This window comes from Eretmochelys imbricata, chromosome 5 (assembly GCF_965152235.1).
Source record: "Eretmochelys imbricata isolate rEreImb1 chromosome 5, rEreImb1.hap1, whole genome shotgun sequence".
Taxonomy (NCBI): Eukaryota; Metazoa; Chordata; order Testudines; family Cheloniidae; genus Eretmochelys; species Eretmochelys imbricata.
Window position 1 is genome coordinate 121,499 of NC_135576.1, and position 25,770 is coordinate 147,268.

General features: G+C 46.4%; 1 protein-coding gene across 1 annotated transcript in view; it reads left to right on the top strand.

The window, feature by feature from the left end:
* The window catches only part of LOC144264756 (myosin-IIIb-like), a 140,142-nt gene that overhangs the window by 26,318 nt on the left and 88,054 nt on the right, over positions 1 to 25,770 (top strand). The window contains exon 14 of the mRNA XM_077816554.1: positions 14,366 to 14,479. Within this exon, the coding sequence (XP_077672680.1) occupies positions 14,366 to 14,479 (114 nt within the window). The remainder of the gene's footprint in view (positions 1 to 14,365; positions 14,480 to 25,770) is intronic.

Here is a 25,770-nt window from a genome sequence, read left to right on the forward strand (position 1 = left end):
TGAAACTGGGATAAAGACTACTTAAGTTTGAGTTTTACACAATGTAAGGAGAGTGGTCACTTTGGATAAGCTATTACTAGCAGGAAAGTGAGTTTGTGGGTGGGGGTGGGGGTGGGGGTGAGAGAACCTGGATTTGTGTTGGAAATGGCCCACCTTGATTATCATACACATTGTAAGGAGAGTGGTCACTTTAGATAAGCTATTACCAGCAGGAGAGTGAGTTTGTGTGGGCGGGGGGGGGAGTGAAAAAACCTGGATTTGTGCTGGAAATGGCCCACCTTGATTATCATACACATTGTAAGGAGAGTGATCACTTTAGATAAGCTATTACCAGCAGGAGAGTGGGGTGGGAGGAGGTATTTTTTCATGCTTTGTGTGTATATAAGATCTTCTACACTTTCCACAGTATGCATCTGATGAAGTGAGCTGTAGCTCACGAAAGCTTATGCTCAAATAAATTGATTAGTCTCTAAGGTGCCACAAGTTCTCCTTTTCTTTTGAAAGACTTTATGCAGGACTTAATAAATTGGACTCCATAAGGACATTAAGTGACTAGATCTCTTCAGGAGATAATTGTATTGATCACTGAGCTTCATTAGGATTCTAAATTAGCAAGCACTCATGACAAAATATGACTTTACAAAAACAACGTGGAGTCCGGTGGCAACTTAAAGACTAATAGATTTATTTGGGCATAAGCTTTCGTGGGTAAAAATCTCCACTTCTTCAGATGCATGGAGTGAAAATTACAGATACAGGCATAGTTATACTGGCACATGAAGAGAAGGGAGTTACCTTACAAGGGGACAACCAGGGCTGACAAGGCCAATTCAGTCAGGGGGGATGTGGTCCACTCTCAATAATTGATGAGGAGGTGTCAATACCAAGAGAGGGAAAATTGCTTTTGTAGTGAGCCAGCCACTCCCAGTCCCTGGTCAAGTCCAAATTAATGGTGTTAAGTTTGAAAATGAATTGTAGCTCAGCAGTTTCTCTTTGAAGTCTGTTTCTGAAGTTTTGTTGTTGAAGGATGGCTACTTTTAAATCTGTTGTTGAATGTCCAGGGAGATTGAAGTGTTCTCCAACTGGCTTTTGTATGTTACCATTCCTGATGTCTGATTTGTGTCCATTTATTCTGTTACACAGAGACTGTTCAGTTTGGCCAATGTACTTTGCAGAGGGGCATTGCTGGCACATGATGGCATATATCACATTAGTAGATGTGCAGGTGAATGAACCCCTGATGGTGTGGCTGATGTGGTTGGGTCCTATGATGGTGTCACTAGAGTAGATATGGGGACAGAGTAGGGAATGGGGTTTGTTACAGGGATTGGTTCCTGGGTTAATGTTTCTGTGGTGTGGTGTGTAGTTGCTGGTGAGTATTTGCTTCAGGTTGGGGGGCTGTCTGTAAGCAAGGACTGGCCTGCCTCCCAGGGTCTGAGAGTGAGGGATCGTTTTGCAGGATAAGTTGTAGATTATTGATGATGTGCTGGAGAGGTTTTAGCTGGGGGCTGTACGTGATGGCCAGTGGTGTTCTGTTGTTTTCCTTGTTGGGCCTGTCCTGTAGTAGGTGACTTCTGGGTACCCATCTCACTCTGTCAATCTGTTTCCTCACTTCCCCAGGTGGGTATTGTAGTTTTAAGAATGCTTGATAAAGATCCTGTAGGTGTTTGTCTCTGTCTGAGGGACTGGAGCAAATGCGGTTGTATCTTAGGGCTTGACTGTAGACAATGGATTGTGTGATGTGTCCTGGATGGAAGCTGGAGACATGTAGGTAAGTATAGCGGTCAGAAGGTTTACAGTATAGGGTGGTGTTTATGTGACCATCACTTATTTGCACTGTAGTGTCCAGGAAGTGGATTTCTTGTGTGGACTGGTCCAGGCTGAGGTTCTCCACTGGTAAGGTAATTCCCTTCTCTTCATGTGCCAATATATCTGTGCCTGTATCTGTAATTTTCACTCCACTCTGAAGAAGTGGGGTTTTTTACCCACAAAAGCTTATGCCCAAATAAATCTGTTAGTCTGTAAGGTGCCACTGGACTCCTCGTTTTTGTGGGTACAGACTAACATGGCTACTCCTGTGATAGTTAGTGAATTTACAGGACATATTCCCCCAGGACTCCAGACAACAGTTTGTCTGTAATTGACAAAGGACAGTTGCAGGCTAGGTCATCATTCCAAACAGCTCTGCATGGGGCAAGCACCGCCTCTTGCTTTCTGGCAACTGCTGTTGCCATGAAATGGTCATCATGGCTCCATTCATTGGGTTTTCTGAAAAGTGCAGGCAATGGTTGAAGTTCTACCATTTGAAGGCCACCTGTTCAGTGAGCAGACAGATGAGTCACTGTACATGCTTAACGGCTCTAGAACCACACTTTGTTCCCTCAGCATAAATAATCTGGCACCAAAGAGGAAATATACTAGGGCTCAATCCTGCCACAGGCAAAAACCTACTCCTCTGTCATCCTTTTATCATTAGCATGCAGATGATGTGACAAAGGGTGCAAAAGCAAAAACCAAATGCACCATTGTCATTTTCATCCCAGTCAGCACCATCATCAAAGCAAACATTTTGACAGTTCTGTTGTAATAATTTCAAGGATCAAAAGCGTTCAAGGTGATTTCACTGTCTAACATGAAAACAGTGAAACAAAGAAGTCCAGGTTTTTTTCCTACATAGACCTTACTTTACTCGATTTCTTGGCAAACATCCAAAACATTGATTCTAAAGCTGAAAGTTTATTAATCAAACACAAGAAAGAACAAGAAATTAAAACAAGCATTTATATTGTAACTGAAATTCAGCAAAACAAACTTAATCAAAACCTTTAAAGTCTCTCTTCTTTTGGAGGCAAAATATCAGTCTCTTATTTTCAAAATAACCTTTCTTTGAAAAGGAAAGGGTTAATTTTACTTTCAGTCCTGGTGTGCAAAGGGTAGTTAAGTCTCCTGTTTCCAACAGACAGGCTGACACAAGGTGGAGGAGAGAGAGGATAGAAAAGGTGGGGGGGAAATGATTTTTCTTGGTGTTCTTGGCACACTTGGGTCTGGTCGGTCATGAATGGATGCTTTGGCTGGCAGATCAACCACAGCACCTGTTGCTTGGACCCTGGTTCACTTTCTGGTCAGGGACATTATCTGTTTGGGTCTCTTCTCCATGGGCAGAGCTATGGTCATCTCATGTCTCTATGCTGATGCAATGCAGTTGATTTCAGGATCTGATGAAAAGCAGAGAGAAAGATATAGGTTAAGAGAAAGTAACACAACAGGGAAGGGAGGCAAAAAAAGATCTTAAGTGTTTCTGTGATGCTGGCAATTAGGTATCCCAACATATGGGCAGAGGACTGGGTGTTATGATGATTTCAGCACTCTCAGGTGAGAATAAAGTTCCTTAAACAAGAGCAAGGCTAGCCAGCCTTCCTCTTGGAAGAAAGTCTCTCTTTTAGTCTAGTCTGCTTCTATCTTGGGGTTAGGGAAAACAAGTCAAGACAAGATGAGCTGGGAAGGAGGTGACCAGCCCTCTGTGGAGAAAGAAGTGGTTCGGGACTATTTAGAAAAGCTGGATGAGCACAAGTCCATGGGGCCGGATCCGCTGCATCCGAGAGTGCTAAAGGAGTTGGCGGATGTGATTGCAGAGCCATTGGCCATTATCTTTGAAAACTCATGGCGATTGGGGGAAGTCCCGGACGACTGGAAAAAGGCTAATGTAGTACCCATCTTTAAAAAAGGGAAGAAGGAGTATCCTGGGAACTACAGGCCAGTCAGCCTCACCTCAGTCCCTGGAAAAATCATGGAGCAGGTCCTCAAGGAATCAATTCTGAACCACTTAGAGGAGAGGAAAGTGATCAGGAACAGTCAGCATGGATTCACCAAGGGCAAGTCATGCCTGACTAATGTAATTGCCTCCTATGATGAGATAAATGGCTCTGTGGATGAGGGGAAAGCAGTGGACGTGGTGTTCCTTGACTTTAGCAAAGCTTTTGACACGGTCTCCCACAGTATTCTTGCCAGCAAGTTAAAGAAGTATGGGCTGGATGGATGCACTACAAGGTGGGTAGAAAGTTGGCTAGATTGTCGGGCTCAATGGGTAGTGATCAATGGCTCCATGTCTAGTTGGCAGCCGGTATCAAGTGGAGTGCCCCAAGGGTTAGTCCTGGGGCCGGTGTTGTTCAATATCTTCATTAATGATCTGGAGGATGGTGTGGATTGCCCCCTCAGCAAGTTTGCAAATGACACTAAACTGGGAGGAGAGGTAGATACGCTGGAGGGTAGGAATAGGATACAGAGGGCCTTAGACAAATTAGAGGATTGGGCCAAAAGAAATATGATGGGGTTCAACAAGGACAAGTGCAGAGTCCTGCACTTAGGACGGCAGAACCCAACGCACCGCTACAGACTAGGGACTGAATGGCTCGGGAGCAGTTCTGCCGAAAAGGACCTAGTGGACGAGAAGCTGGATATGAGTCAACAGTGTGCCCTTGTTGCCAAGAAGACCAATGGCATTTTGGGATGTATATGTAGGGCCATTGCCAGCAGATCGAGGGACGTGATCGTTCCCCTCTATTCGACATTGGTGAGGCCTCATCTGGAGTACTGTGTCCAGTTTTGGGCCCCACACTACAAGAAGGATGTGGAAAAATTGGAAAGAGTCCAGTGGAGGGCAACAAAAATTATTAGGGGACTGGAACACATGACTTATGAGGAGAGGCTGAGGGAACTGGGATTGTTTAGTCTGCAGAAGAGAAGAATGAGGGGGGATTTGATAGCTGCTTTCAACTCCCTGAAAGGGGGTTCCAAAGAGGATGGCTCTAGACTGTTCTCAGTGGTAGCTGATGACAGAACAAGGAGTAATGGTCTCAAGTTGCAGTGGGGGAGGTTTAGGCTGGATATCAGGAAAAACTTTTTCACTAGGAGAGTGGTGAAACACTGGAATGCGTTACCTAGGGAGGTGGTGGAATCTCCTTCCTTAGATATTTTTAAGGTTAGGCTTGAGAAAGCCCTGGCTGGGATTATTTAGTTGGGGATTGGTCCTGCTTTGAGCAGGGGGTTGGACTAGATGACCTCCTGAGGTCCCTTCCAACCCTGATATTCTATGATTCTATGATACAAGGTGAGACGGGAGATGAGAGAGATGATTTTGATTTTTTTCAGTCTCTTTTTAAGAAACCCTAAAGGGGGAAAAGTGGACAGTACAGTTCATTCCGCTCATTAATTTGTTCACTAGTTAGGCCTAATATCAGTCACACCAATTCTGGTCTATTAGCTTCTGGTTCCATTTCTTCTGTTTCTACCAAGCATAATTTCAACAGTTCTTGGATTATATCAGCATGGCCTTTGAATCATATCATTTTCTGATTGAACTAATCCAGCTTCTTTGTCTGGGTCTCTTGCACTTGTTTTCAATATTGGTTTATTGAAAATAACTCAACCTATTTTTCACGTAGGCAATTTCCAAGTTGGCAAAAAATACAGGTTATTGTAACATTTTATGAACTTTCACTCACTTCTTACATTTGATCTTACGATAAGGGAACATTTTGTAGGTCAGACAGTCACAACAGGACCCTTGAGACCTGCAGACCAATTAATCCATCAAATCCAACATTCCTTTCTGGTCTTTCTACCTCCATTTGGAGGTTGCCTCACCCGAAGTGGGAATCCATAACAATGGACAAATTGGTGTTGGAAATAATCTCTTCAGGATCCCCTATGCAATTTTATTCTATCCCTATCCTCCACCGAGCTACCCTATCCTTTTTCAGGAACCCTTCTCACAAGAGGATGCTCACTGAAGAGGTGGAATCCCTCCTCCAACTAGGAGCCAAAGAACCAATACATCCTCAGCACATCGGGAAGGGTTTCTACTAAAAGATATTTCCTCATCCCCAAAAAGAAAGGAGGATGGAGGCCTTTTCTGCACCTCACACTACTGAACACTTACATTAGATGTCTGAGATTATAGTCACTTTATCCCTGGTAATCCAATCTCTGGATTAAGACTATTGGGTTAACAGCACTCAACCTCAAGGACACTTTTATTTTCATTTACACATTCACTTGGAATACAGAATGTTCCTGAGGTTCATCAATATGAACCACTGCCAATAGAGTGCTCCCATTCAGCCTTTTCATAGAATCATAGAATATCAGGGATGGAAGGGACCTCAGGAGGTCATCTAGTCCAACCCCCTGCTCAAAGCAGGACCAATCCCCAACTAAATCATCCCAGCCAGGGCTTTCTCAAGCCTGACCTTAAAAACCTCTAAGGAAGGAGGTTCCACCACCTCCCTAGGTAACTCATTCCAGTGTTTCACCACCCCCCTAGTGAAAAAACTTTTCCTAATATCCAACCTAAACCTCCCCCACTGCAACTTGAGACCATTACTCCTTGTTCTGTCATCAGCTACCACTGAGAACAGTCTAGATCCATCCTCTTTGGAACCCCCTTTCAGGGAGTTGAAAGCAGCTATCAAATCCCCCCTCATTCTTCTCTTCTGCAGACTAAACATCCCCAGTTCCCTCAGCCTCTCCTCGTAAGTCATGTGTTCCAGTCCCCTAATAATTTTTGTTGCCCTCCACTGGACTCTTTCCAATTTTTCCACATCCTTCTTGTAGTGTGGAGCCCAAAACTGGACACACTACTCCAGATGAGGCCTCACCAATGTCGAATAGAGGGGAACGATCACGTCCCTCGATCTGCTGGCAATGGCCCTACTTATACATCCCAAAATGCCATTGGCCTTCTTGGCAACAAGGGCACACTGTTGACTCCTACCCAGCTTCTCGTCCACTGTAACCCCTAGGTCCTTTTCGGCAGAACTGCTGCCGAGCCATTCGGTCCCTAGTCTGTAGCGGTGCATGGGATTCTTCCGTCCTAAGTGCAGCACTCTGCACTTGTCCTTGTTGAACCTCATCAGATTTCTTTTGGCCCAATCCTCCAATTTGTCTAGGTCCCTCTGTATCCTATCTCCGCCCTCCAGCATATCTACCACTCCTCCCAGTTTAGTGTCATTTGCAAACTTGCTGAGGGGGCAATCCACACCATCCTCCAGATCATTTATGAAGATATTGAACAAAACCGACCCTTGGGGCACTCCACTTGATACCGGCTGCCAACTAGACATGGAGCCATTGATCACTACCCGTTGAGCCCGACAATCTAGCCAGCTTTCTATCCACCTTATAGTCCATTCATCCAGCCCATACTTCTTTAACTTTCTGGCAAGAATACTGTGGGAGACCGTGTCAAAAGCTTTGCTAAAGTCAAGGAACAACACGTCCACTGCTTTCCCTTCATCCACAGAGCCAGTTGTCTCATCATAGAAGGCAATTAGATTAGTCTAGGTAGGTGGTGGAATCTCCTTCCTTAGAAGTTTTTTAAGGTCAGGCTTGACAAAGCCCTGGCTGGGATGATTTAATTGGGTATGGGTCCTGCTTTTGAGCAGGGGGTTGGACTAGATGACCTCCTGAGGTCCCTTCCAACCCTGATATTCTATGATTCTATGATTCTAGTCAGGCATGACTTGCCCTTGGTGAATCCATGCTGACTGTTTCTGATCACTTTCCTCTCCTCTAAGTGCTTCAGAATTGATTCCTTGAGGACCTGCTCCATGATTTTTCCAGGGACTGAGGTGAGGCTGACTGGCCTGTAGTTCCCAGGATCCTCCTTCTTCCCTTTTTTAAAGATGGGCACTACATTAGCCTTTTTCCAGTCATCTGGGACCTCCCCCGATCACCATGAGTTTTCAAAGATAATGGCCAATGGCTCTGCAATCACATCCGCCAACTCCTTTAGCACTCTCGGATGCAGCGGATCCGGCCCCATGGACTTGTGCTCATCCAGCTTTTCTAAATAGTCCCGAACCACTTCTTTCTCCACAGAGGGCTCGTCACCTCCTTTTGATTGCAACAAGAGTATTTACAAAGGTTCTGGCTGTAGTGACAACCCATCTACAACGTCAAGGTGTATCAATATTTCCTTACTTTGACTGGTTAATCAAAAGTTAAACATACCAGTTAGTGCAAGAGTCCACATGCACCCTGAGGCTCTTATTCCAACATCTCAGCCTAAACACAGAAAAGGCCACTTTAACCCTATGGACTTTAGAATTATTGTGGCAAGATTGGAGCTTACCACAGAGTGAACATACTGTCTTCTCGAGAGATTCCAAATTAAACACAGCTTGATCTATCACCTCCAGCAACCCCTCAGACATGTGCAATTTTGCCTTGTTTGCTTGGGACACATGGCATCATTCACACATGTGTAACCCTTCTGCCAGGCCAAGCTGATAGCAGCAAGGGCCGGGTTCAGTACACAGGGGTTCCCTCTCATCAAAGCAAATGCAAAACTGGCTTGAGCCCCCACGCAGTGACCTGGGAAAATCTTACACACCCCCTGGGTGCCTCAAAGAGGCAATACTTCCCCTCTCGCAAGCACAGAGTCTTGGTGTAGTAGAGAATCTTTAATAACATGAGGTAAACAACATCAGCATTAAATTGGGGAAACACCACAACTAGTGTTCATTAACCAAACCATGAGCAACGACCCACCCCAGAAAAATTGGGCCACATCCTTTCCCTCAGGTTCTTGAGTCCCAGAACCCAAACGTCTCTTGAGTCCAGCAATCCACAAATCACCCAAAGTCCAAAAAGTCCAGCCCCAGAGTTCAAAAGTTCATCTGCAGAGTGTTACTCCCCAGTCTGGCTAAAATGTGCCTGGGTGTGGGGGAAAGAGGTAAGGGGCACCTTACATGTCCTGAAGCTGACTGCCCCACCGGGCTCTGCTCCGCTCCACCACGACCGGCTCCGCTCTGCTCAGCTCGCCGTCTCACGAACAGCTCCGCTCAGCTCGCCGTCTCACGAACACACCGCTGTCTCACAAACAGCTCTGCTCACCCCGCCATCTCACAAATAGCTCCGCTGCACACTAGATCTTCCGGCTCCCCACTACTTGACACAGCGCTCAGTGATTTCAGCTCTCAGTAGTGGGAGCCTTAGTGCTGGTGCACCATAAGGCTGAGGTGAATTCAGTACAGTACCTGTAACAAAACTCTTAATAGACCCAAAATTAGCTCTGACATTCCACAGTGGAGAGAGACAGGTGCAATTGGTGCTTCAGGCCCTCACAAAGGGACCTACACCACCAGGCACTAATACCTGTCTCAAGTCTCTCTCTCAATTCACAGAGTTTTGGAACCCATGTCCCTTGCCTAGTGAGTGCTACTCAGTTGATGGTGAGTCCTCCATCATAACAAAAAGGCCTAGTACAGTTCCAAGCACAGTTCCCATAATCAGGGTAATAACAATTTATTCTTCCCGCCCCAATAACAGAGACACTGGGGATCCCACAACAGCCAAAGTGACCATTTGGGCAGTTATGGCCTCATTCTAGGCGGGGTGGGTGTGCCTATGCAAATGAGATCAGACCCTGAAGTTCTTTTCCACAACTTGCCACACCTCACCACCAGATGTCAGGGTGGAGCCCACCCTGTCTCTGCTTACATCCTCCCCCCAGCCAAGAATTTGGCGTCCCGACAAATCATACTCCCTTTATACCAACTCATTGGTTTCCTCCAAAGGGCCTCAGAAAGCCCACTTTGGCTTCCACAATCCTGTGTGCTAAATGTATTGGCTCCTCACTAGTCACCCCAGGTGCATCATAAGTTAACCGTTTTACTGGTCTTATCACCCTGTCTCGTCTATTGCGAATCTCTGTTGCCGAGGTAGGGGGAACGTCCTCTTGATTGACGCATGGAGAGGCTTCCCTGGAGGGTCCCTCGGCTACTGGCGTAGGCCCCTGCACTCCTAGGTCTAACGCTGGAGGGTCCAAGGTGCCCAGGACATCCTCTACCTGTGTGTCTCCACTGGCCAATAACCTGTGTGTGTCATCACACGGGGGTCTCATCAGCGGCACAGGGGTGTCAGAAATGGGCCTAAATAATTCCGCCATAGGGTTTAGGGTGGAAGAGGAAGAACTCGCATTTGGTTCAGCTGGTCGAGACTGAAATCTTGTCTCCATCCCAGGATACACCAGGGTTGTGTCTTCCTCCTCAGACTCACTCTCAGATGTGCAGAATAGGGGTAAGTTAGCTGCAGGGGGGATCACTGTCTGTGTTGGATGGCAGCTTTGGTCTAGCACTTCTGTTCTGCCCGGCTGCCCTGTCAGGGCCCATCTCATAAGGGGTGCTTACCAATTCCTCCACAGGGAGCAAAAGGTTTCTATGCACCGTCTTTATTTGCCCTGGACTGTCTTCAGGTTTGATCTTGTAGACCGGCAGATCTCCCAGCTTTTCCATCACCAGGTAAGGTATTGCCTTCCATCTGTCAGCTATCTTGTGTTTGCCAGCAATACCCAAATTTCACAGCAGGACTCTGTCCCCCGGCTGGAGCTCCTGCGATCGCACTCTAGCATCATATCGATGTTTGTTGTGGTCTGCGTTCTTCCGAGCCGCAGCGGTAGCTAAGCGATAAGCATCCCGCAGCCTTTCTCTTAGTCGGGATACATATTGCTGATGAGTTTCATAGCTATCTCCATCCTCTGATACACCAAAGCACAAGTCTATGGGTAATCTTGGTTCTCGCCCAAACATCAAGAGATATGGGGTGACTCCCGTAGCATCGTTCTTTGTGGCATTGTAGGCATGCACCAGAAATGCGACATGCTGGCTCCAGGTTGCCTTCTGCTCTGGTCGCAAAGTTCCCAACATATCTAATAGGGTTCAGTTGAACCTCTCTGGCTGGGGATCACCTTAGGGGTGATAAGGCGTTGTCCTAGACTTTTTAATTCCTGCTATCTTCAGCACCTCCTTCAGAAGGTGACTCTCAAAATCCCGCCCCTGATCAGAGTGTATCCGAGCCGGGAATCCATAGACTGAGAAACATTTGTCCCACAATACTCGAGCGACGGTGGTGGCCCTCTGATCACGTGTGGGATATGCCTGTGCATACCGTGTAAAATGGTCAGTCACTACTAGAATGTTCCCAACATTCCTCTTGTCTACCTCTACAGACAAGAAATCAATGCATACCAATTCCAAAGGTTTGTTGCTGGTGATGTTCTTGAGTCCCAGAACCCAAACGTCTCTTGAGTCCAGCAATCCACAAATCACCCAAAGTCCAAAAAGTCCAGCCCCAGAGTTCAAAAGTTCATCTGCAGAGTGTTACTCCCCAGTCTGGCTAAAATGTGCCTGGGTGTGGGGGAAAGAGGTAAGGGGCACCTTACATGTCCTGAAGCTGACTGCCCCACCGGGCTCTGCTCCGCTCCACCACGACCGGCTCCGCTCTGCTCAGCTCGCCATCTCACGAACAGCTCCGCTCAGCTCGCCGTCTCACGAACACACCGCTGTCTCACGACCGGCTCCACTCAGCTCGCCGTCTCACAAACAGCTCTGCTCACCCCGCCGTCTCACGAACACACCGCTGTCTCACGACCGGCTCCACTCAGCTCGCCGTCTCACAAACAGCTCTGCTCACCCCGCCATCTCACGAACACACCGCTGTCTCACAAACAGCTCTGCTCACCCCGCCGTCTCACAAATAGCTCCGCTGTACACTAGATCTTCGGGCTCCCCACTACTTGACACAGCGCTCAGTGATTTCAGCTCTCAGTAGTGGGAGCCTTAGTGCTGGTGCACCATAAGGCTGAGGTGAATTTAGCACAGTACCTGTAACAAAACTCTTAATAGACCCAAAATTAGCTCTGACATTCCACAGTGGAGAGAGACAGAGGTGCAATTGGTGCTTCAGGCCCTCACAAAGGGACCTACACCACCAGGCACTAATACCTGTCTCAAGTCTCTCTCAATTCACAGAGAATTGGAACCCATGTCCCTTGCCTAGTGAGTGCTACTCAGTTGATGGTGAGTCCTCCATCATAACAAAAAGGCCAAGTACAGTTCCAAGCACAGTTCCCATAATCAGGGTAATAACAATTTATTCTTCCCGCCCCAATAACAGAGACACTGGGGATCCCACAACAGCCAAAGTGACCATTTGGGCAGTTATGGCCTCTTTCTAGGCGGGGTGGGTGTGCCTATGCAAATGAGATCAGCCCCTGAAGTTCTTTTCCACAACTTGCCACACCTCACCACCAGATGTCAGGGTGGAGCCCACCCTGTCTCTGCTTACACATGTAACCCTGTTTGTGAGACTCATCTACATTGCATTCAGGCATGGCTCAAGCAGGCGTACGCACCAGGCCAACACAGTCTAGACATGTTGATCATGGTACGTTGGTGAAATCTCCACTCACTGAACTGGTGGAAGGAGAGACAGAACATTTGTATGGGAATCCTATTAACCCCCTTCTTTTCCAGTAAAAAAAAAAAAAGTGACATTTCTGTTGGGATGAGAAGCCGATATAAAGGGCCGTGTAGCTCAGGGCACTTTGTCCCCATTGAGACACATTATCAACATGCTAGAACTGAAAGTTGTGTATGAATCATGAAAATGCTGTTTGCTTCTGATCTAGAATCAGCACATGCAGATTGTCAGACAATATGAAAGCTGTCTGCTATATCAACAAGTAGGGCAAAGCAAGATCCTCTCACTTGGGCACAGAAGTGACAACCTCTGGAACTGGCTCATTCACCATCACATCGCACTGTCTGTGGTTCACATATGGGGGAACAAACCATGTTAGCTGACAGGCTTAGCCGGCATTTTTCTGGGGACCATGAGTGGGAACTACAAGACCAGGTGACACAGAATATATTCTTTCATTGGGGTCTTCTGTTCAGGGATCTGTCTCCATCAAGCGAAAACAGGGATTGTCAGAGATACTGTTCCAGGGATGCTTGAGGCCCAAATTCAACCAGAGATGCCTTCCTGCTTAAATGATTGGATCATCTGATATATACATTTCTTCCAATTCCCCAGCTGCTGAAAGTGCTGGTAAAGGTCAGGCAAGGCAAGGCAAAAGTCATCCTGGTGATACCAATATGGTCAAGGCAATTCTGGTTCCCTGTGTTACTCCAGCTGTCCACTCATTCTCACCTCTGCATCCCATTGTCAGCTGACCTACTTACTCGGGACAGAAGCATGCCGTCCCAGCCCAGCATTTCTGTACCTATCAGTAGAGCTGGGACTTGAGTGATAGTGGAGAATGTCAAAAAATATCAGTGTAGATGCTAAGCGTACAAAGTAAACAAACCAGATGCAAAGAAATATCATTTTCACGGATAATCCTATAGCATCTTGCCTGATACTTGAAGTAACAGCAAGTGAAACATTTCCTTACTGAAGAGTGATACATTTTTATGCTGATTTCCATTTACTTTTGGCATTATTCGATTACATTCCCCAAATCTTTGAAGCTAGCTCCCTGTGAAGTCATGTTGGCTACTGCTGCTCTTTGCATTTTTTTCCCAAAGGAATTACACCCTGAGCACTTTAAGGAGTTTTAGTATTCTCCAGCTGACCTGGTAGATTTTTATCCTTCCTCACAATGTACCAAGCCTATTAGATTTTTTATTTTATTTTATTTTTTTTTTAATTCCCCCAAATTTGCTTTAGATCTTGATCATACGGATATGCACAAGTAGCCCACTTGATTTCAATGGGACCACTCGTGTGTAAAGTTAAATATGTGTATAAGTGTTTGCAGAATCAGGGCCTTTGCCTATTTTGTTATGCCATTTAGAGTTCAAAGATCAGTAAGTCAGAGAGGAACATTAGACCATAGAATCATAGAAGATTAGGGTTGGAAGAGACCTCAGGAGGTCATCTAGTCCAACCCCACGCTCAAAGCAGAACCAACCCCAACAAAATCAACCCAGCCAGGACTTTGTCAAGCCAGGCCCTAAAAACCTCTAAGAATGAAGATTCCACCATTCATATAGTTTCACTTTGGAATATTGTAGCTGTACCTGGGATATGGCATCATCTCTGTGCAACACATAATAGACAAACTGAAAGGACCTGCTGCATAACACAGGCCACAGAATTTCACCCAGTAACTCCTTCACTGAGCCCAGTAACCTGTGACTGAGATTGTGTGAGTCTCTTCCTAAAAGATCCATTAAATCTTGATTTAAAGACTTCAATTGATGGAGAATCCGACACATCTCTTTGTTCAAATGTGGGTGGATGCCAATCTGGGAAGCTAGTGGGTGGATTTACAGTATGGGCATTTGCAGAAAGGCTAAGTAGCTGTTGGTAGAGGGAGTTGCTGCATGGACAAGAATTCTCTTCATCACTGTCTCAGCTTTTAGGGTGGCTTTTATTGTATTTGTATTGTATTGAAATGTGTTTCTAGTCAGTTGTAGATCCCTGCCCAGTGTCTTGGTGGGAATGGAGATGCTGTATAAATAATTACTATTAATTTCTCATTTTGTGGGATTTTACTATGAAATCTCTTGTGTTGCAGGCGACTGATAAAACCTTTGTGGATAAACTGAACAGCAGCTTCAAGGGGAACTCACACTTCCAGCCATGTAGGGGCCGTGTGCTAGGGTTCAGCATCATTCACTATGCAGGGAAGGTAAGTACTTTTTAGGGTACAAAATGGCACTCTGTCTCATGTGGGTGAAAGAGATGGTGTGTGATCCAGGGCCCATGGGGGTATGGGTGGGAGAGATGTACTCCTGGGGGGCCACTTCTTAAGTGAGGTTGGGCTCTCTAGAAGGTATCCTGTTTAACATAGTTATCAATGACCTGGAAGAAAACATAAAATTATTGCTGATAAAGTCTTCAGATGAAACAAAAATTGGGGGCGTAGTAATTAACGAAGAGGACAGGTCACTGATTCAGGGTGATCTCAGTCTCTTGGTAAACTGGGGGCAGGTAAACAGTATGAGTTTTAATATAGCTAAATATAAATGTATACATCTAGGAACAAAGAATGTAGGCCATACTTAGCCCTTGTCTACACTACAAAGTTTTGTTGGCAAAAGTTATGCCACTTTAAAACCGCTGTTGCGTGTCCACACTAGCTCCTGGTGTCAGGAGAGTGCATCCTTGCTAACAGCTCTTGCATTGACACAAAGAGCAATGCACCTGTAGCTATCCCATTGTGCAATTGCCTGCAGGGTGCTTTGGGAACGGTTTGCAATGCCTCATGGGACAGGTACGGCATCACATGATGCAGGTTCTTCTTCGAGTGGTGTCCCTGTGGGTGCTCCACTCTAGGTGTCAGTGCATCCCTGCACCGGAGATTTTTTGCAGCAGTACTCAGTCGGGAGAAGGGCGTGCACAGGAGCTGTCTCGTGCAGCTGTTGGCGCCTCCTGTAGTGCGTGCACCCCCGACCGTCACCTCAGTTCCTTCTCAACTGACCTTGGCTGCAGATTGAGCTCCGCGGCAGTACTCTCTTTGATACATTCAGGGGGGGGGAGTTACAAGTTACATAGGAACTTCTTATTAATCTATACTTAGTTGCATAGTTTCATTAGTATTAATCTGTATATAGAAAAGGAGCACTTGTGGCACCTTAGAGACTAACAAATTTATTTGAGCATAAGCTTTCGTCAGCTACAGCTCACTTCATCGGATGCATTCAGTGGAAAATACAGTGGGGAGAATTGTATACACAGAGAACATGAAACAATGGGTGTTACCATACAGACTGTAACAAGAGTGATCAGGAAAGGTGAGCTATTACCAGCAGGAAGGGGGTGACTTTGTCCTCACCCATAACTATTTCACATTTGGGGACAATGTATACCTTCACATCAGTGGCACTGCTATGGGTACCCTCATGGCCCCACAGTATGCCAACATTTTTATGGCTGACTTAGAACAACGCTTCCTCAGTTCTCGTCCCCTAATCTACTTGCGCTACATTGATGACATCTTCATCAAGTAGATTAGGGGACAAGAACTGTTGAAGCGTTGTTCTAAGTCAGCCATAAAAATGTTGGCATACTATGGGGCCATGAGGGTACCCATAGCAGTGCCACTGATGGGAAAGTATACATTGTCCCCAAATGTGAAATAGTTATGGGTGAGGACAAAGTCACAAAGTTCAGCCACCAGGTTTGCCATGACATTATTGGGGATACTGTTCCTGACGGCTTGTAGTCCATCTTTGTGTGGAATGTTGGTGTAGAGGGCTTCTACATCCATAGTGGCCAGGATGGTGTTATCAGGAAGATCACCGATGGATTGTAGTTTCCTCAGGAAGTCAGTGGTGTCTCAAAGATAGCTGGGAGTGCTGGTAGCGTAGGGCCTAAGGAGGGAGTCTACATAGCCAGACACTCCTGCTGTCAGACTGACAGAGCCAGAAGAGAACCCAGAAGTTACCTACTACAGGACAGGCCCAACAAAGAAAATAACAGAACGCCACTAGCCATCACCTTCAGCCCCCAACTAAAACCCCTCCAACGCATCATCAAGGATCTACAACCTATCCTGAAGGATGACCCATCACTCTCACAGATCTTGGGAGACAGGCCAGTCCTTGCTTACAGACAGCCCCCCAACCTGAAGCAAATACTCACCAGCAACCACACAACAGAAACACTAACCCAGGAACCTATCCTTGCAACAAAGCCCGTTGCCAACTGTGTCCACATATCTATTCAGGAGACACCATCATAGGGCCTAATCACATCAGTCACACTATCAGAGGCTCGTTCACCTGCACATCTATCAGTGTGATATATGCCATCATGTACATTGGCCAAACTGGACAGTCTCTACGTAAAAGAATAAATGGACACAAATCAAATGTCAAGAATTATAACATTAAAAAACCAGTCGGAGAACACTTCAATCTCTTTGGTCACTCGCTTACAGACCTAAAAGTGGCAATTCTTCAACAAAAAAACTTCAAAAACAGACTCCAACGAGAGACTGCTGAATTGGAATTAATTTGCAAACTGGATACAATTAACGTAGGCTTGAATAAAGACTGGGAGTGGATGTGTCATTACACAAAGTAAAACTATTTCCCCTTGTTTATTTCCCCTCCTACTGTTCTTGTAAAGTGGTGGAAATGGCCCACCTTGATTATCACTACAAAAGGTTCCCCCGCCTCTTCCCCCCGCCCCCACCGCTCTCCTCCTGGTAAAAGCTCACCTTTCCTGATCACTCTTGTTACAGTCTGTATGGTAACACCCATTGTTTCATGTTCTCTGTGTATATAAATCACCCCACTGTATTTTCCACTGAATACATCCGATGAAGTGAGCTGTAGCCCACGAAAGCTTATGCTCAAATAAATTTGTTAGTCTCTAAGGTGCCACAAGTACTCCTTTTCTTTTTACGGATACAGACTACACGGCTGCTACTCTGAAACCAGTCTGTATATAGTTACATAGTTTTGTTAGTTCCTCTTACAGGTTTTTCTTCTTCAACAACAACAAATTCTTTACTTAGTTGTCCGTTTAGGAATAGCTCTACGGTTTACCACTTCAATTAACTCCCACCCTCATTTATTGAGCAGGGGAGAGGCTTAACTGAAGTCATGCTGGGCTCAACAGGGTTTAAAAAATGTGACTCCTGCCATGAACTGATGCCGGTCTCTGACAGCCACGCATCCTGCATACAGTGTCTGGGATAAACTCATATCTCCCAGAAATGCATACACTGCAGCAATTTGAAGTCAAGAGCAAGACGTAATAGGGATCTCCATTTGAAAATGCTTCTGATGGAGAAATCCCTCCAACCGCTGCAAGAGACGTTCTCCGGGGAGTCTCATAAACCGAGATTCCTAAGCTACGATAAGGTTCCGACTTCCAAAACTATCAGGAGGCGAGCCTCGACCTCTCCAAGGAACTCTCACAAAAAGAGAGCTTCTCCAGCAAGGTCTTTACCCTCAGTGCTCCACTCATCCAGAAAGAGCACTTATAAGGCACTGGGCTCCTCCAGCACCATCTGTCAGCGGACCTCTGCCAAGCCCCAAAATGCAGCACCGGAGTTGAGACGTCAAGTCTCCTCCATGGCACTGACTATCCCAGTGTGGCATGCAACACAGGCAGCGGCAATGCAATCAATGCTGCCACCACTGGCACCAGCTCCAGACTTGATGTCGGCTAACAAACTGAATCCGGCACTGGTCAGGGCTCAAATGGTCGACCGCAACCCCGAGGCGGGACCAATGCAACTGCTACATCATACTGACATAGCAGTTTCTTCTGCACCACAGTCACCACTGCTCAAAACCGAACACTCCCCGAGCTACATAGCATGGTACTATCCTTCATCTCCTGCACTGATCTCCATGCATAGTGGTGAGGAAGGAGACGTGCAGGACAACCGCTTCTCTCAGTGTTCATCCCCATCACAGATGAGACCTACATGGAACACTATGAAGCCTAAGACTCATCGCTCCAAGCATTCACAGCCCTGCTATGCACAGCACTGGCCTTACCCATTACCACCTTGTGACATTATTGACTTGAACTGGGACCGTATAGAACATTGTTGCAACCAAGGTCCTGTAGTGGCACCAAATCTTGTATAAAGGGGGTCAAATAAGGTGTCTAAGATGAGGTTATGGTTTGCTGGTTAGGATTATGCTATCTGTTTGCATGTATCATTTTGTATTTAAAGATATAAGTATTGGCTCTATACTGTCTGTATTCCAAACTTATGCTATGCTTCTGGGTGACACCCCAGACAAGTTGGTGTCAGCTCTGACTAGCCTGTTTGATGGCCCATTAAGGACCATCAGCTATACAAGTGACCCAATGAGAGAAGGCAGACATGCCTCGTGACTCAGCAAGGTATGCAGGGACCTGCCGATGGACAGAACTCTGAGGGTTTTCCAGGCCATGTGATGGACAGCTTGTCCTTGGGACAAAGAAAGAAAGACCACATGGCAAGAGAGTATAAAAAGCTGCTGCAGCTCCTCCAGCTGGTCTTCAATCCTGCTTCTTACCTCTGGAGGGACTTTGCTACGCTGAAGCTTTGAACCAAGGACTGAATGACCCATCCCAGCTGCGGGTGTTCTCCAGAGACTTGATTTGAACCTGCAGTTTATTCCATCACTGCTGCAAGCTCGAACCAAGAACTTTGCCATTCCTGTATGTAATTGATTCCATTTAACCAATTCTAGCTCCCATCTCTATCTTTTTCCTTTTATGAATAAACCTTTAGATTTTAGATTCTAAAGGATTGGCAACAGCGTGATTTGTGGGTAAGGTCTGATTTATATATTGACCTGGGTCTGGGGCTTGGCCCTTTGGGATCGAGGGAACCTTTTTTTTAACCATTCATCCCCATAAGGAGTGGCACTGGTGGTGATACGGGGAAACTGGAGTGTCTAAGGGAATTGCTTGTGTGACTTGTGGTTAGCCAGTGCTGTAAAACCGAAGTCTTCTCTGTTTGGCTGGTTTGGTTTGCCTTGATGGGCATAGAAACCCCAGCCTTGGGCTGTAACTGCCCTGCTTTAAGCAATTTGTCCTGAATTGGCACTCTCAGTTGGGTCCCACCAGAACCAGCCTTGTTACACACCTTACCCCATGTAATGGCCACAAGGGGGGTCTGTCATAAATATAAAGGGAAGGGTAACCACCTTTCTGTATACAGTGCTATAAAATCCCTCCTGGCCAGAGGCAAAACCCTTTCACCTGTAAAGGATTAAGAAGCTAAGCACCTGACTAAAATGACCAAAGAGGAGACAAGATACTTTCAAAGCTGGAGGGGGAGAAACAAAGGGTCTGTCTGTCTGTTTGATGCTTTTGCCGGGAACAGATCAGGAATGCAGTCTCAGAAACTCTGTTAAGTTAGTAAGTAATCTAGCTAGAAATGCGTTAGATTTCCTTTTGTTTAATGGCTGGTAAAATACGCTGTGCTGAATGGAATGTATATTCCTGTTTTTGTGTCTTTTTGTAGCTTAAGGTTTTGCCTAGAGGGATTCTCTATGTTTTGAATCTGTAAGGTATTTACCATCCTGATTTTACAGAGGTGATTCTTTTATCTTTTCTTTAATTAAAATTCTTCTTTTAAGAACCTGATTGATTTTTCATTGTTCTTAAGATCCAAGGGTTTGGGTCTGTGTTCACCTATGCAAATTGATGAGGATTTTTATCAAGCCTTCCCCAGGAAAGGGGGTGTAGGACTTGGGGGGATATTGATTCACCAAGGGAAGGTCATGCCTGACTAATCTAATCACCTTCCTTGATGAGATTACTGGTTCTGTGGATGAAGGGAAAGCAGTGGACGTATTGTTTCTTGACTTTAGCAAAGCTTTTGACACGGTCTCCCACAGTATTCTTGTCAGCAAGTTAAAGAAGTATGGGCTGGATGAATGCACTATAAGGTGGGTAGAAAGTTGGCTAGATTGTCGGGCTCAACGGGTAGTGATCAATGGCTCCATGTCTAGTTGGCAGCCGGTATCAAGTGGAGTGCCCCAACGGTCGGTGTTGGGGCCGGTTTTGTTCAATGTCTTCATAAATGATCTGGAGGATGGTGTGGATTGCACCCTCAGCAAATTTGCGGATGATACTAAACTAGGAGGAGTGGTAGATACGGTGGCAGGTAGGGATAGGATACAGAGGGACCTAGACAAATTGGAGGATTGGGCCAAAAGAAATCTGATGAGGTTCAACAAGGATAAGTGCAAGGTCCTGCACTTAGGACGGAAGAATCCAATGCACCGCTACAGACTAGGGACTGAATGGCTAGGCAGCAGTTCTGCGGAAAAGGACCTAGGGATTACAGTGGACGAGAAGCTGGATATGAGTCAACAGTGTGCCCTTGTTGCCAAGAAGGCCAATGGCATTTTGGGATGTATATGTAGGGGCATTGCCAGCAGATCGAGGGACGTGATCGTTCCCCTCTATTCGACATTGGTGAGGCCTCATCTGGAATACTGTCTCCAGTTTTGGGCCCCACACTACAAGAAGGATGTAGATAAATTGGAGAGAGTCCAGCGAAGGGCAACAAAAATGATTAGGGGTCTGGAACACATGACTTATGAGGAGAGGCTGAGGGAACTGGGATTGTTTAGTCTGCAGAAGAGAAGAATGAGGGGGAATTTGATAGCTGCTTTCAACTACCTGAGAGGTGGTTCCAAAGAGGATGGTTCTAGACTATTCTCAGTGGTAGAAGATGACAGGACAAGGAGTAATGGTCTCAAGTTGCAGTGGGGGAGGTTTAGGTTGGATATTAGGAAAAACTTTTTCCCTAGGAGGGTGGTGAAACACTGGAATGCGTTACCTAGGGAGGTGGTGGAATCTCCTTCCTTAGAAGTTTTTAAGGTCAGGCTTGAGAAAGCCCTGGCTGGGATGATTTAATTGGGGATTGGTCCTGCTTTGAGCAGGGGGTTAGACTAGATGACCTCCTGAGGTCCCTTCCAACCCTGATATTCTATGATTCTATGATTTTGTGGGAAGACGTCTCCAAGTGGGCTCTTTCCCTGTTCTTTGTTTAACACGCTTGGTAGTGGCAGCATAGGGTTCAAGGACAAGGCAAATTTGTACCTTGGGGACGTTTTTAACCTTAGCTGGTAAGAATAAGCTTAGGGGGGTCTTTCATGCAGGTCCCCACATCTGTATCCTAGAGTTCAGAGTGAGGAAGAAACCTTGACAGTGTCCTTGGGCCACATACCAGAACTTGTATTCTGATCCCCCTTCCCGAACCAGAAGAGGATTCAGAGTACACCCATCATTACCAGACAGAGAAACCTCTGACCCCCCTGAGACAGAAATAGAAGAGGAAGAGATACTATCACAGTCAGACCTGGATGATTCACCACCTGCCCTACACTCATCTTTCACACCAAACGAAGCTGTGACGCCATCTACCCCTACGACACCAGATGACCTGAAACAGTTCCAAGAACTCTTCAAAAGAGTAGCAAACAGCCAAGAAATTGCCTTACATGAGGTGCAGAAGAAACAACATAAATTGTTAATCTTACAGGTGGCATCATCGACCAAGGTCGTCCTCCCCATGGATGAGGCTATAATGGAGCCTGCGGAGGTAATATGGCAAACACCAGCATCTGCACCACCCATCAACAAAAGGGCTGACAGGAAATACTTTGTTCCAGCCAAAGGCATGGAATTTTTGTTTTCACACCCTCAAGCCTGTTCTCTGGTAGTAGAGGCTGCCAATCAGCGCAGTAAATAGCCTCATTTCTGCTCCACGCCACAAGATAAAGAACACAAGAGACTGGACCTCTTTGGGCGGAAAGTTTACTCGTCAGCCACCTTCTGCTTAGACTTGCCAACTATTCTGCTCTACTAGCAAATTACGACTACTCTAACTATAGTAAAATACAAGCGCTCGTGGAGGACCTCCCCAAGCATAAACGTCCTCAACTCGATGCCATTGTCAATGAGGGTCAGTTAATAGCCCGCACAGCGCCACAAGCCTCAATGGATGTAGTGGACACAGCTGCCCGAACAACTGCAACAACTGTGGTTATGAGAAGAGCATCATGGTTGCCAGCTTCAGGAATTCCGAAAGAACTACAGCTAAAAGTGGAGGACCTCCACTTCGATAGGGATAAACTATTCTCGTCTCAAACAGACGATGTCCTTCATACAGTGAAGGACTCCGGAGCGACGCAGAGTATACTAGGCATACACCCACCGCCTGACAAATGTCCACACTTTACACCACACCAGAGGCCATGAGACGCCTTGTTTAACCGTCAACAACCACGATACTTTGCTGAGAACAGACGCAAACAACGAGCTCAGAGACTACAAGCTCCGCAGGACCAGGCCTCGTCCAACCGTCCATCTACATCTAAGCCACAATTCTGAAGTATTGGTAGAGGGTATGCATGACCTCTCCACACCTCTACCGCAAACAAATACCCCATCCCACAACTTTGGTCACTGCCTATGCCCATTTTACTGTTCCTGGGCTGCGGTAACCACGGATCAATGGTGGTTATCACATTCCAGTGTTTCACCACCCTCCTAGTGAAAAAGTTTTTCCTAATATCCAACCTAAATCTCCCCCAATGTAACTTGAGGCCATTACTCCTTGTTCTGTCATCTGCTACCACTGAGAACAGTATAGAGCCACCCTCTTTGGAACCCCATTTCAGGTAGTTGAAAGCAGCTATCAAATCCCCCCTCATTCTTCTCTTCTGAAGACTAAATATCCCCAGTTCCCTCAGCCTCTCCTCATAAGTCATGTGTTCCAGTCCCCTAATCATTTTTGTTGCCCTCCGCTGGACTCTTTCCAATTTTCCACATCCTTCTTGTAGTGTAGGGCCCAAAACTGGACACAGTACTCCAGATGAGGCCTCACCAATGTCGAATAGAGGGGAACGATCACGTCCCTCGATCTGCTGGCAATGCCCCTACATATACATCCCAAAATGCCATTGGCCTTCTTGGCAACAAGGGAACACTGTTGACTCATATTCAACTTCTCGTCCACTGTAACCCCTAGGTCCTTTTCTGCAGGACTGCTGCCTAGCCATTCGGTCCCTAGTCTGTAGCGGTGCATGGGATTCTTCCGTCCTAAGTGCAGGACTCTGCATTTGTCCTTGTTGAACCTCATCAGATTTCTTTTGGCCCAATCCTCCAATTTTTCTAGGTCCCTCTGTATCCTATCCTATCCCTACCCTACAGCATATCTACCACTCCTCCCAGTTTAGTGTCATCTGCAAACTTGCTGAGGGTGTAATCCACACCATCCTCCAGATCATTTATGAAGATATTGAACAAAACCGGCCCCAGGACCGACCCCTGGGGCACTCCACTTGATACCGGCTGCCAACTAGACATGGAGCCGTTGAGCCCGACAATCTAGCCAGCTTTCTATCCACCTTATAGTCCATTCATCCAGCCCATACTTCTTTAACTTGCTGACAAGAATACTGTGGGAGATGGTGTCAAAAGCTTTGCTAAAGTCAAGGAACAATACGTCCACTGCTTTCTCTTCATCCACAGAGCCAGTTTTCTCATCATAGAAGGCAATTAGATTAGTCAGGCATGACTTGCCCTTGGTGAATCCATGCTGACTGTTCCTGATCACTTTCCTCTCCTCTAAGTGGTTCAGAATTGATTCCTTGAGGACCTGCTCCATGATTTTTCCAGGGACTGAGGTGAGGCTGACTGGCCTGTAGTTCCCAGGATACTCCTTCTTCCCTTTTTTAAAGATGGACACTACATTAGCCTTTTTCCAGTCGTCCGGGACTTCCCCCGATCCCCATGAGTTTTCAAAGATAATGGCCAATGGCTCAGCAATCATATCCGCCAACTCCTTTAGCACTCTCGGATGCAACGGATCAGGCCCCATGGACTTGTGCTCGTCCAGCTTTTCTAAATAGTCCCGAACCACTTCTTTCTCCACAGAGGGCTGGTCACCACCTCCCCATGCTGTGCTGCCCAGTGCAGCAGTCTGGGAGCTGACCTTGTTCGTGAAGACAGAGGCAAAAAAAGCATTGAGTACTTTAGCTTTTTCCACATCCTCTGTCACTAGGTTGCCTCCCTCATTCAGTAAGGGGCCCACACTTTCCTTGACTTTCTTCTTGTTGCTAACATACCTGAAGAAACCCTTCTTGTTACTCTTAACATCTCTTGCTAGCTGCAACTCCAGGTGTGATTTGGCCTTCCTAATTTCACTCCTGCAGGCCCGAGCAATATTTTTATACTCATCCCTGGTCATTTGTCCAATCTTCCGCTTCTTGTAAGCTTCTTTTTTGTATTTAAGAGCAGCAAGGATTTCAATATTAAGCCAAGCTGGTCGCCTGCAATATTTATTATTCTTTCGACACATCGGGATGGTTTGTCTCTGTAACTTCAATAAGGATTCTTTAAAATACAGCCAGCTCTCCTGGACTCCTTTCCCCCTCATGTTATTCTCCCAGGGGATCTTGCCCATCAGTTCCCTGAGGGAGTCAAAGTCTGTTTTTCTGAAGTCCAGGGTCTGTATTCTGCTGCTCTCCTTTCTTCCATGTGTCAGGATCCTGAACTCGACCATTTCATGGTCACTGCCTCCCAGGTTCCCATCCACTTTTGCTTCCCCTATTAATTCTTCCCGGTTTGTGAGCAGCAGGTCAAGAAGAGCTCTGCCCCTAGTTGGTTCTTCCAGCACTTGCACCAGGAAATTGTCCCCTACACTTTCCAAAAACTTCCTGGATTGCCTGTGCACCGCTGTATTGCTCTCCCAGCAGATATCAGGGTGATTGAAGTGTCCCATGAGAACCAGGGCCTGCGATCTAGTAACTTCTGCGAGTTGCCGGAAGAAAGCCACAATAGACCTGTCTCACCAGCTAGGTCGATAGATAAACTAAAAGAAATCCTCCCTGGAACCAGCTCAGTGCTTGGGCTTTATTGGAGCCGACTTAGACTCCATACAAGCTAAGGCAATATTACCAAACCTCAGGTTCACGACATTGACCAATCTTGTTTCCACAGTGACCATCAGCCCACAAGCTTCAGTGAGGACCTGCCTTCAGATTCTGGGACATAGGGCAGCTACGACTTTCATAGTAAAGTATACCAGACTCCATTTGCGCTGTCTGCAGCACTGGTTAAGCATAGTCTGTGCACCCAGCAAACACTCTCTCAACAGATGTGTGACACTACCACCAAGGGTTATCCTTTCCCTACAATGGTGGACACAACCAGGCAATGTATGCTCAGGGATTCCCTTTCAACAAGACCCCCCCGTCTGTGACTATTACAACAGATGCCTCCCTGATAGGTCCGGGCGCACACTTGGGTCACCACAATGTAAAGGCAAGTGGTCTGCGACGGAAACCTCACTACATATCGATGTCCCTTAACTCCACGTGGGTACACAATGCATGCCACCACTTCCTCCCACTTATATGGCAGACTTCAATCTCTATTGTCACTGACAATATGGCATGCATGTTTTACATCAATTGCCAAGGGGGAGCCAGGTCTCACTCG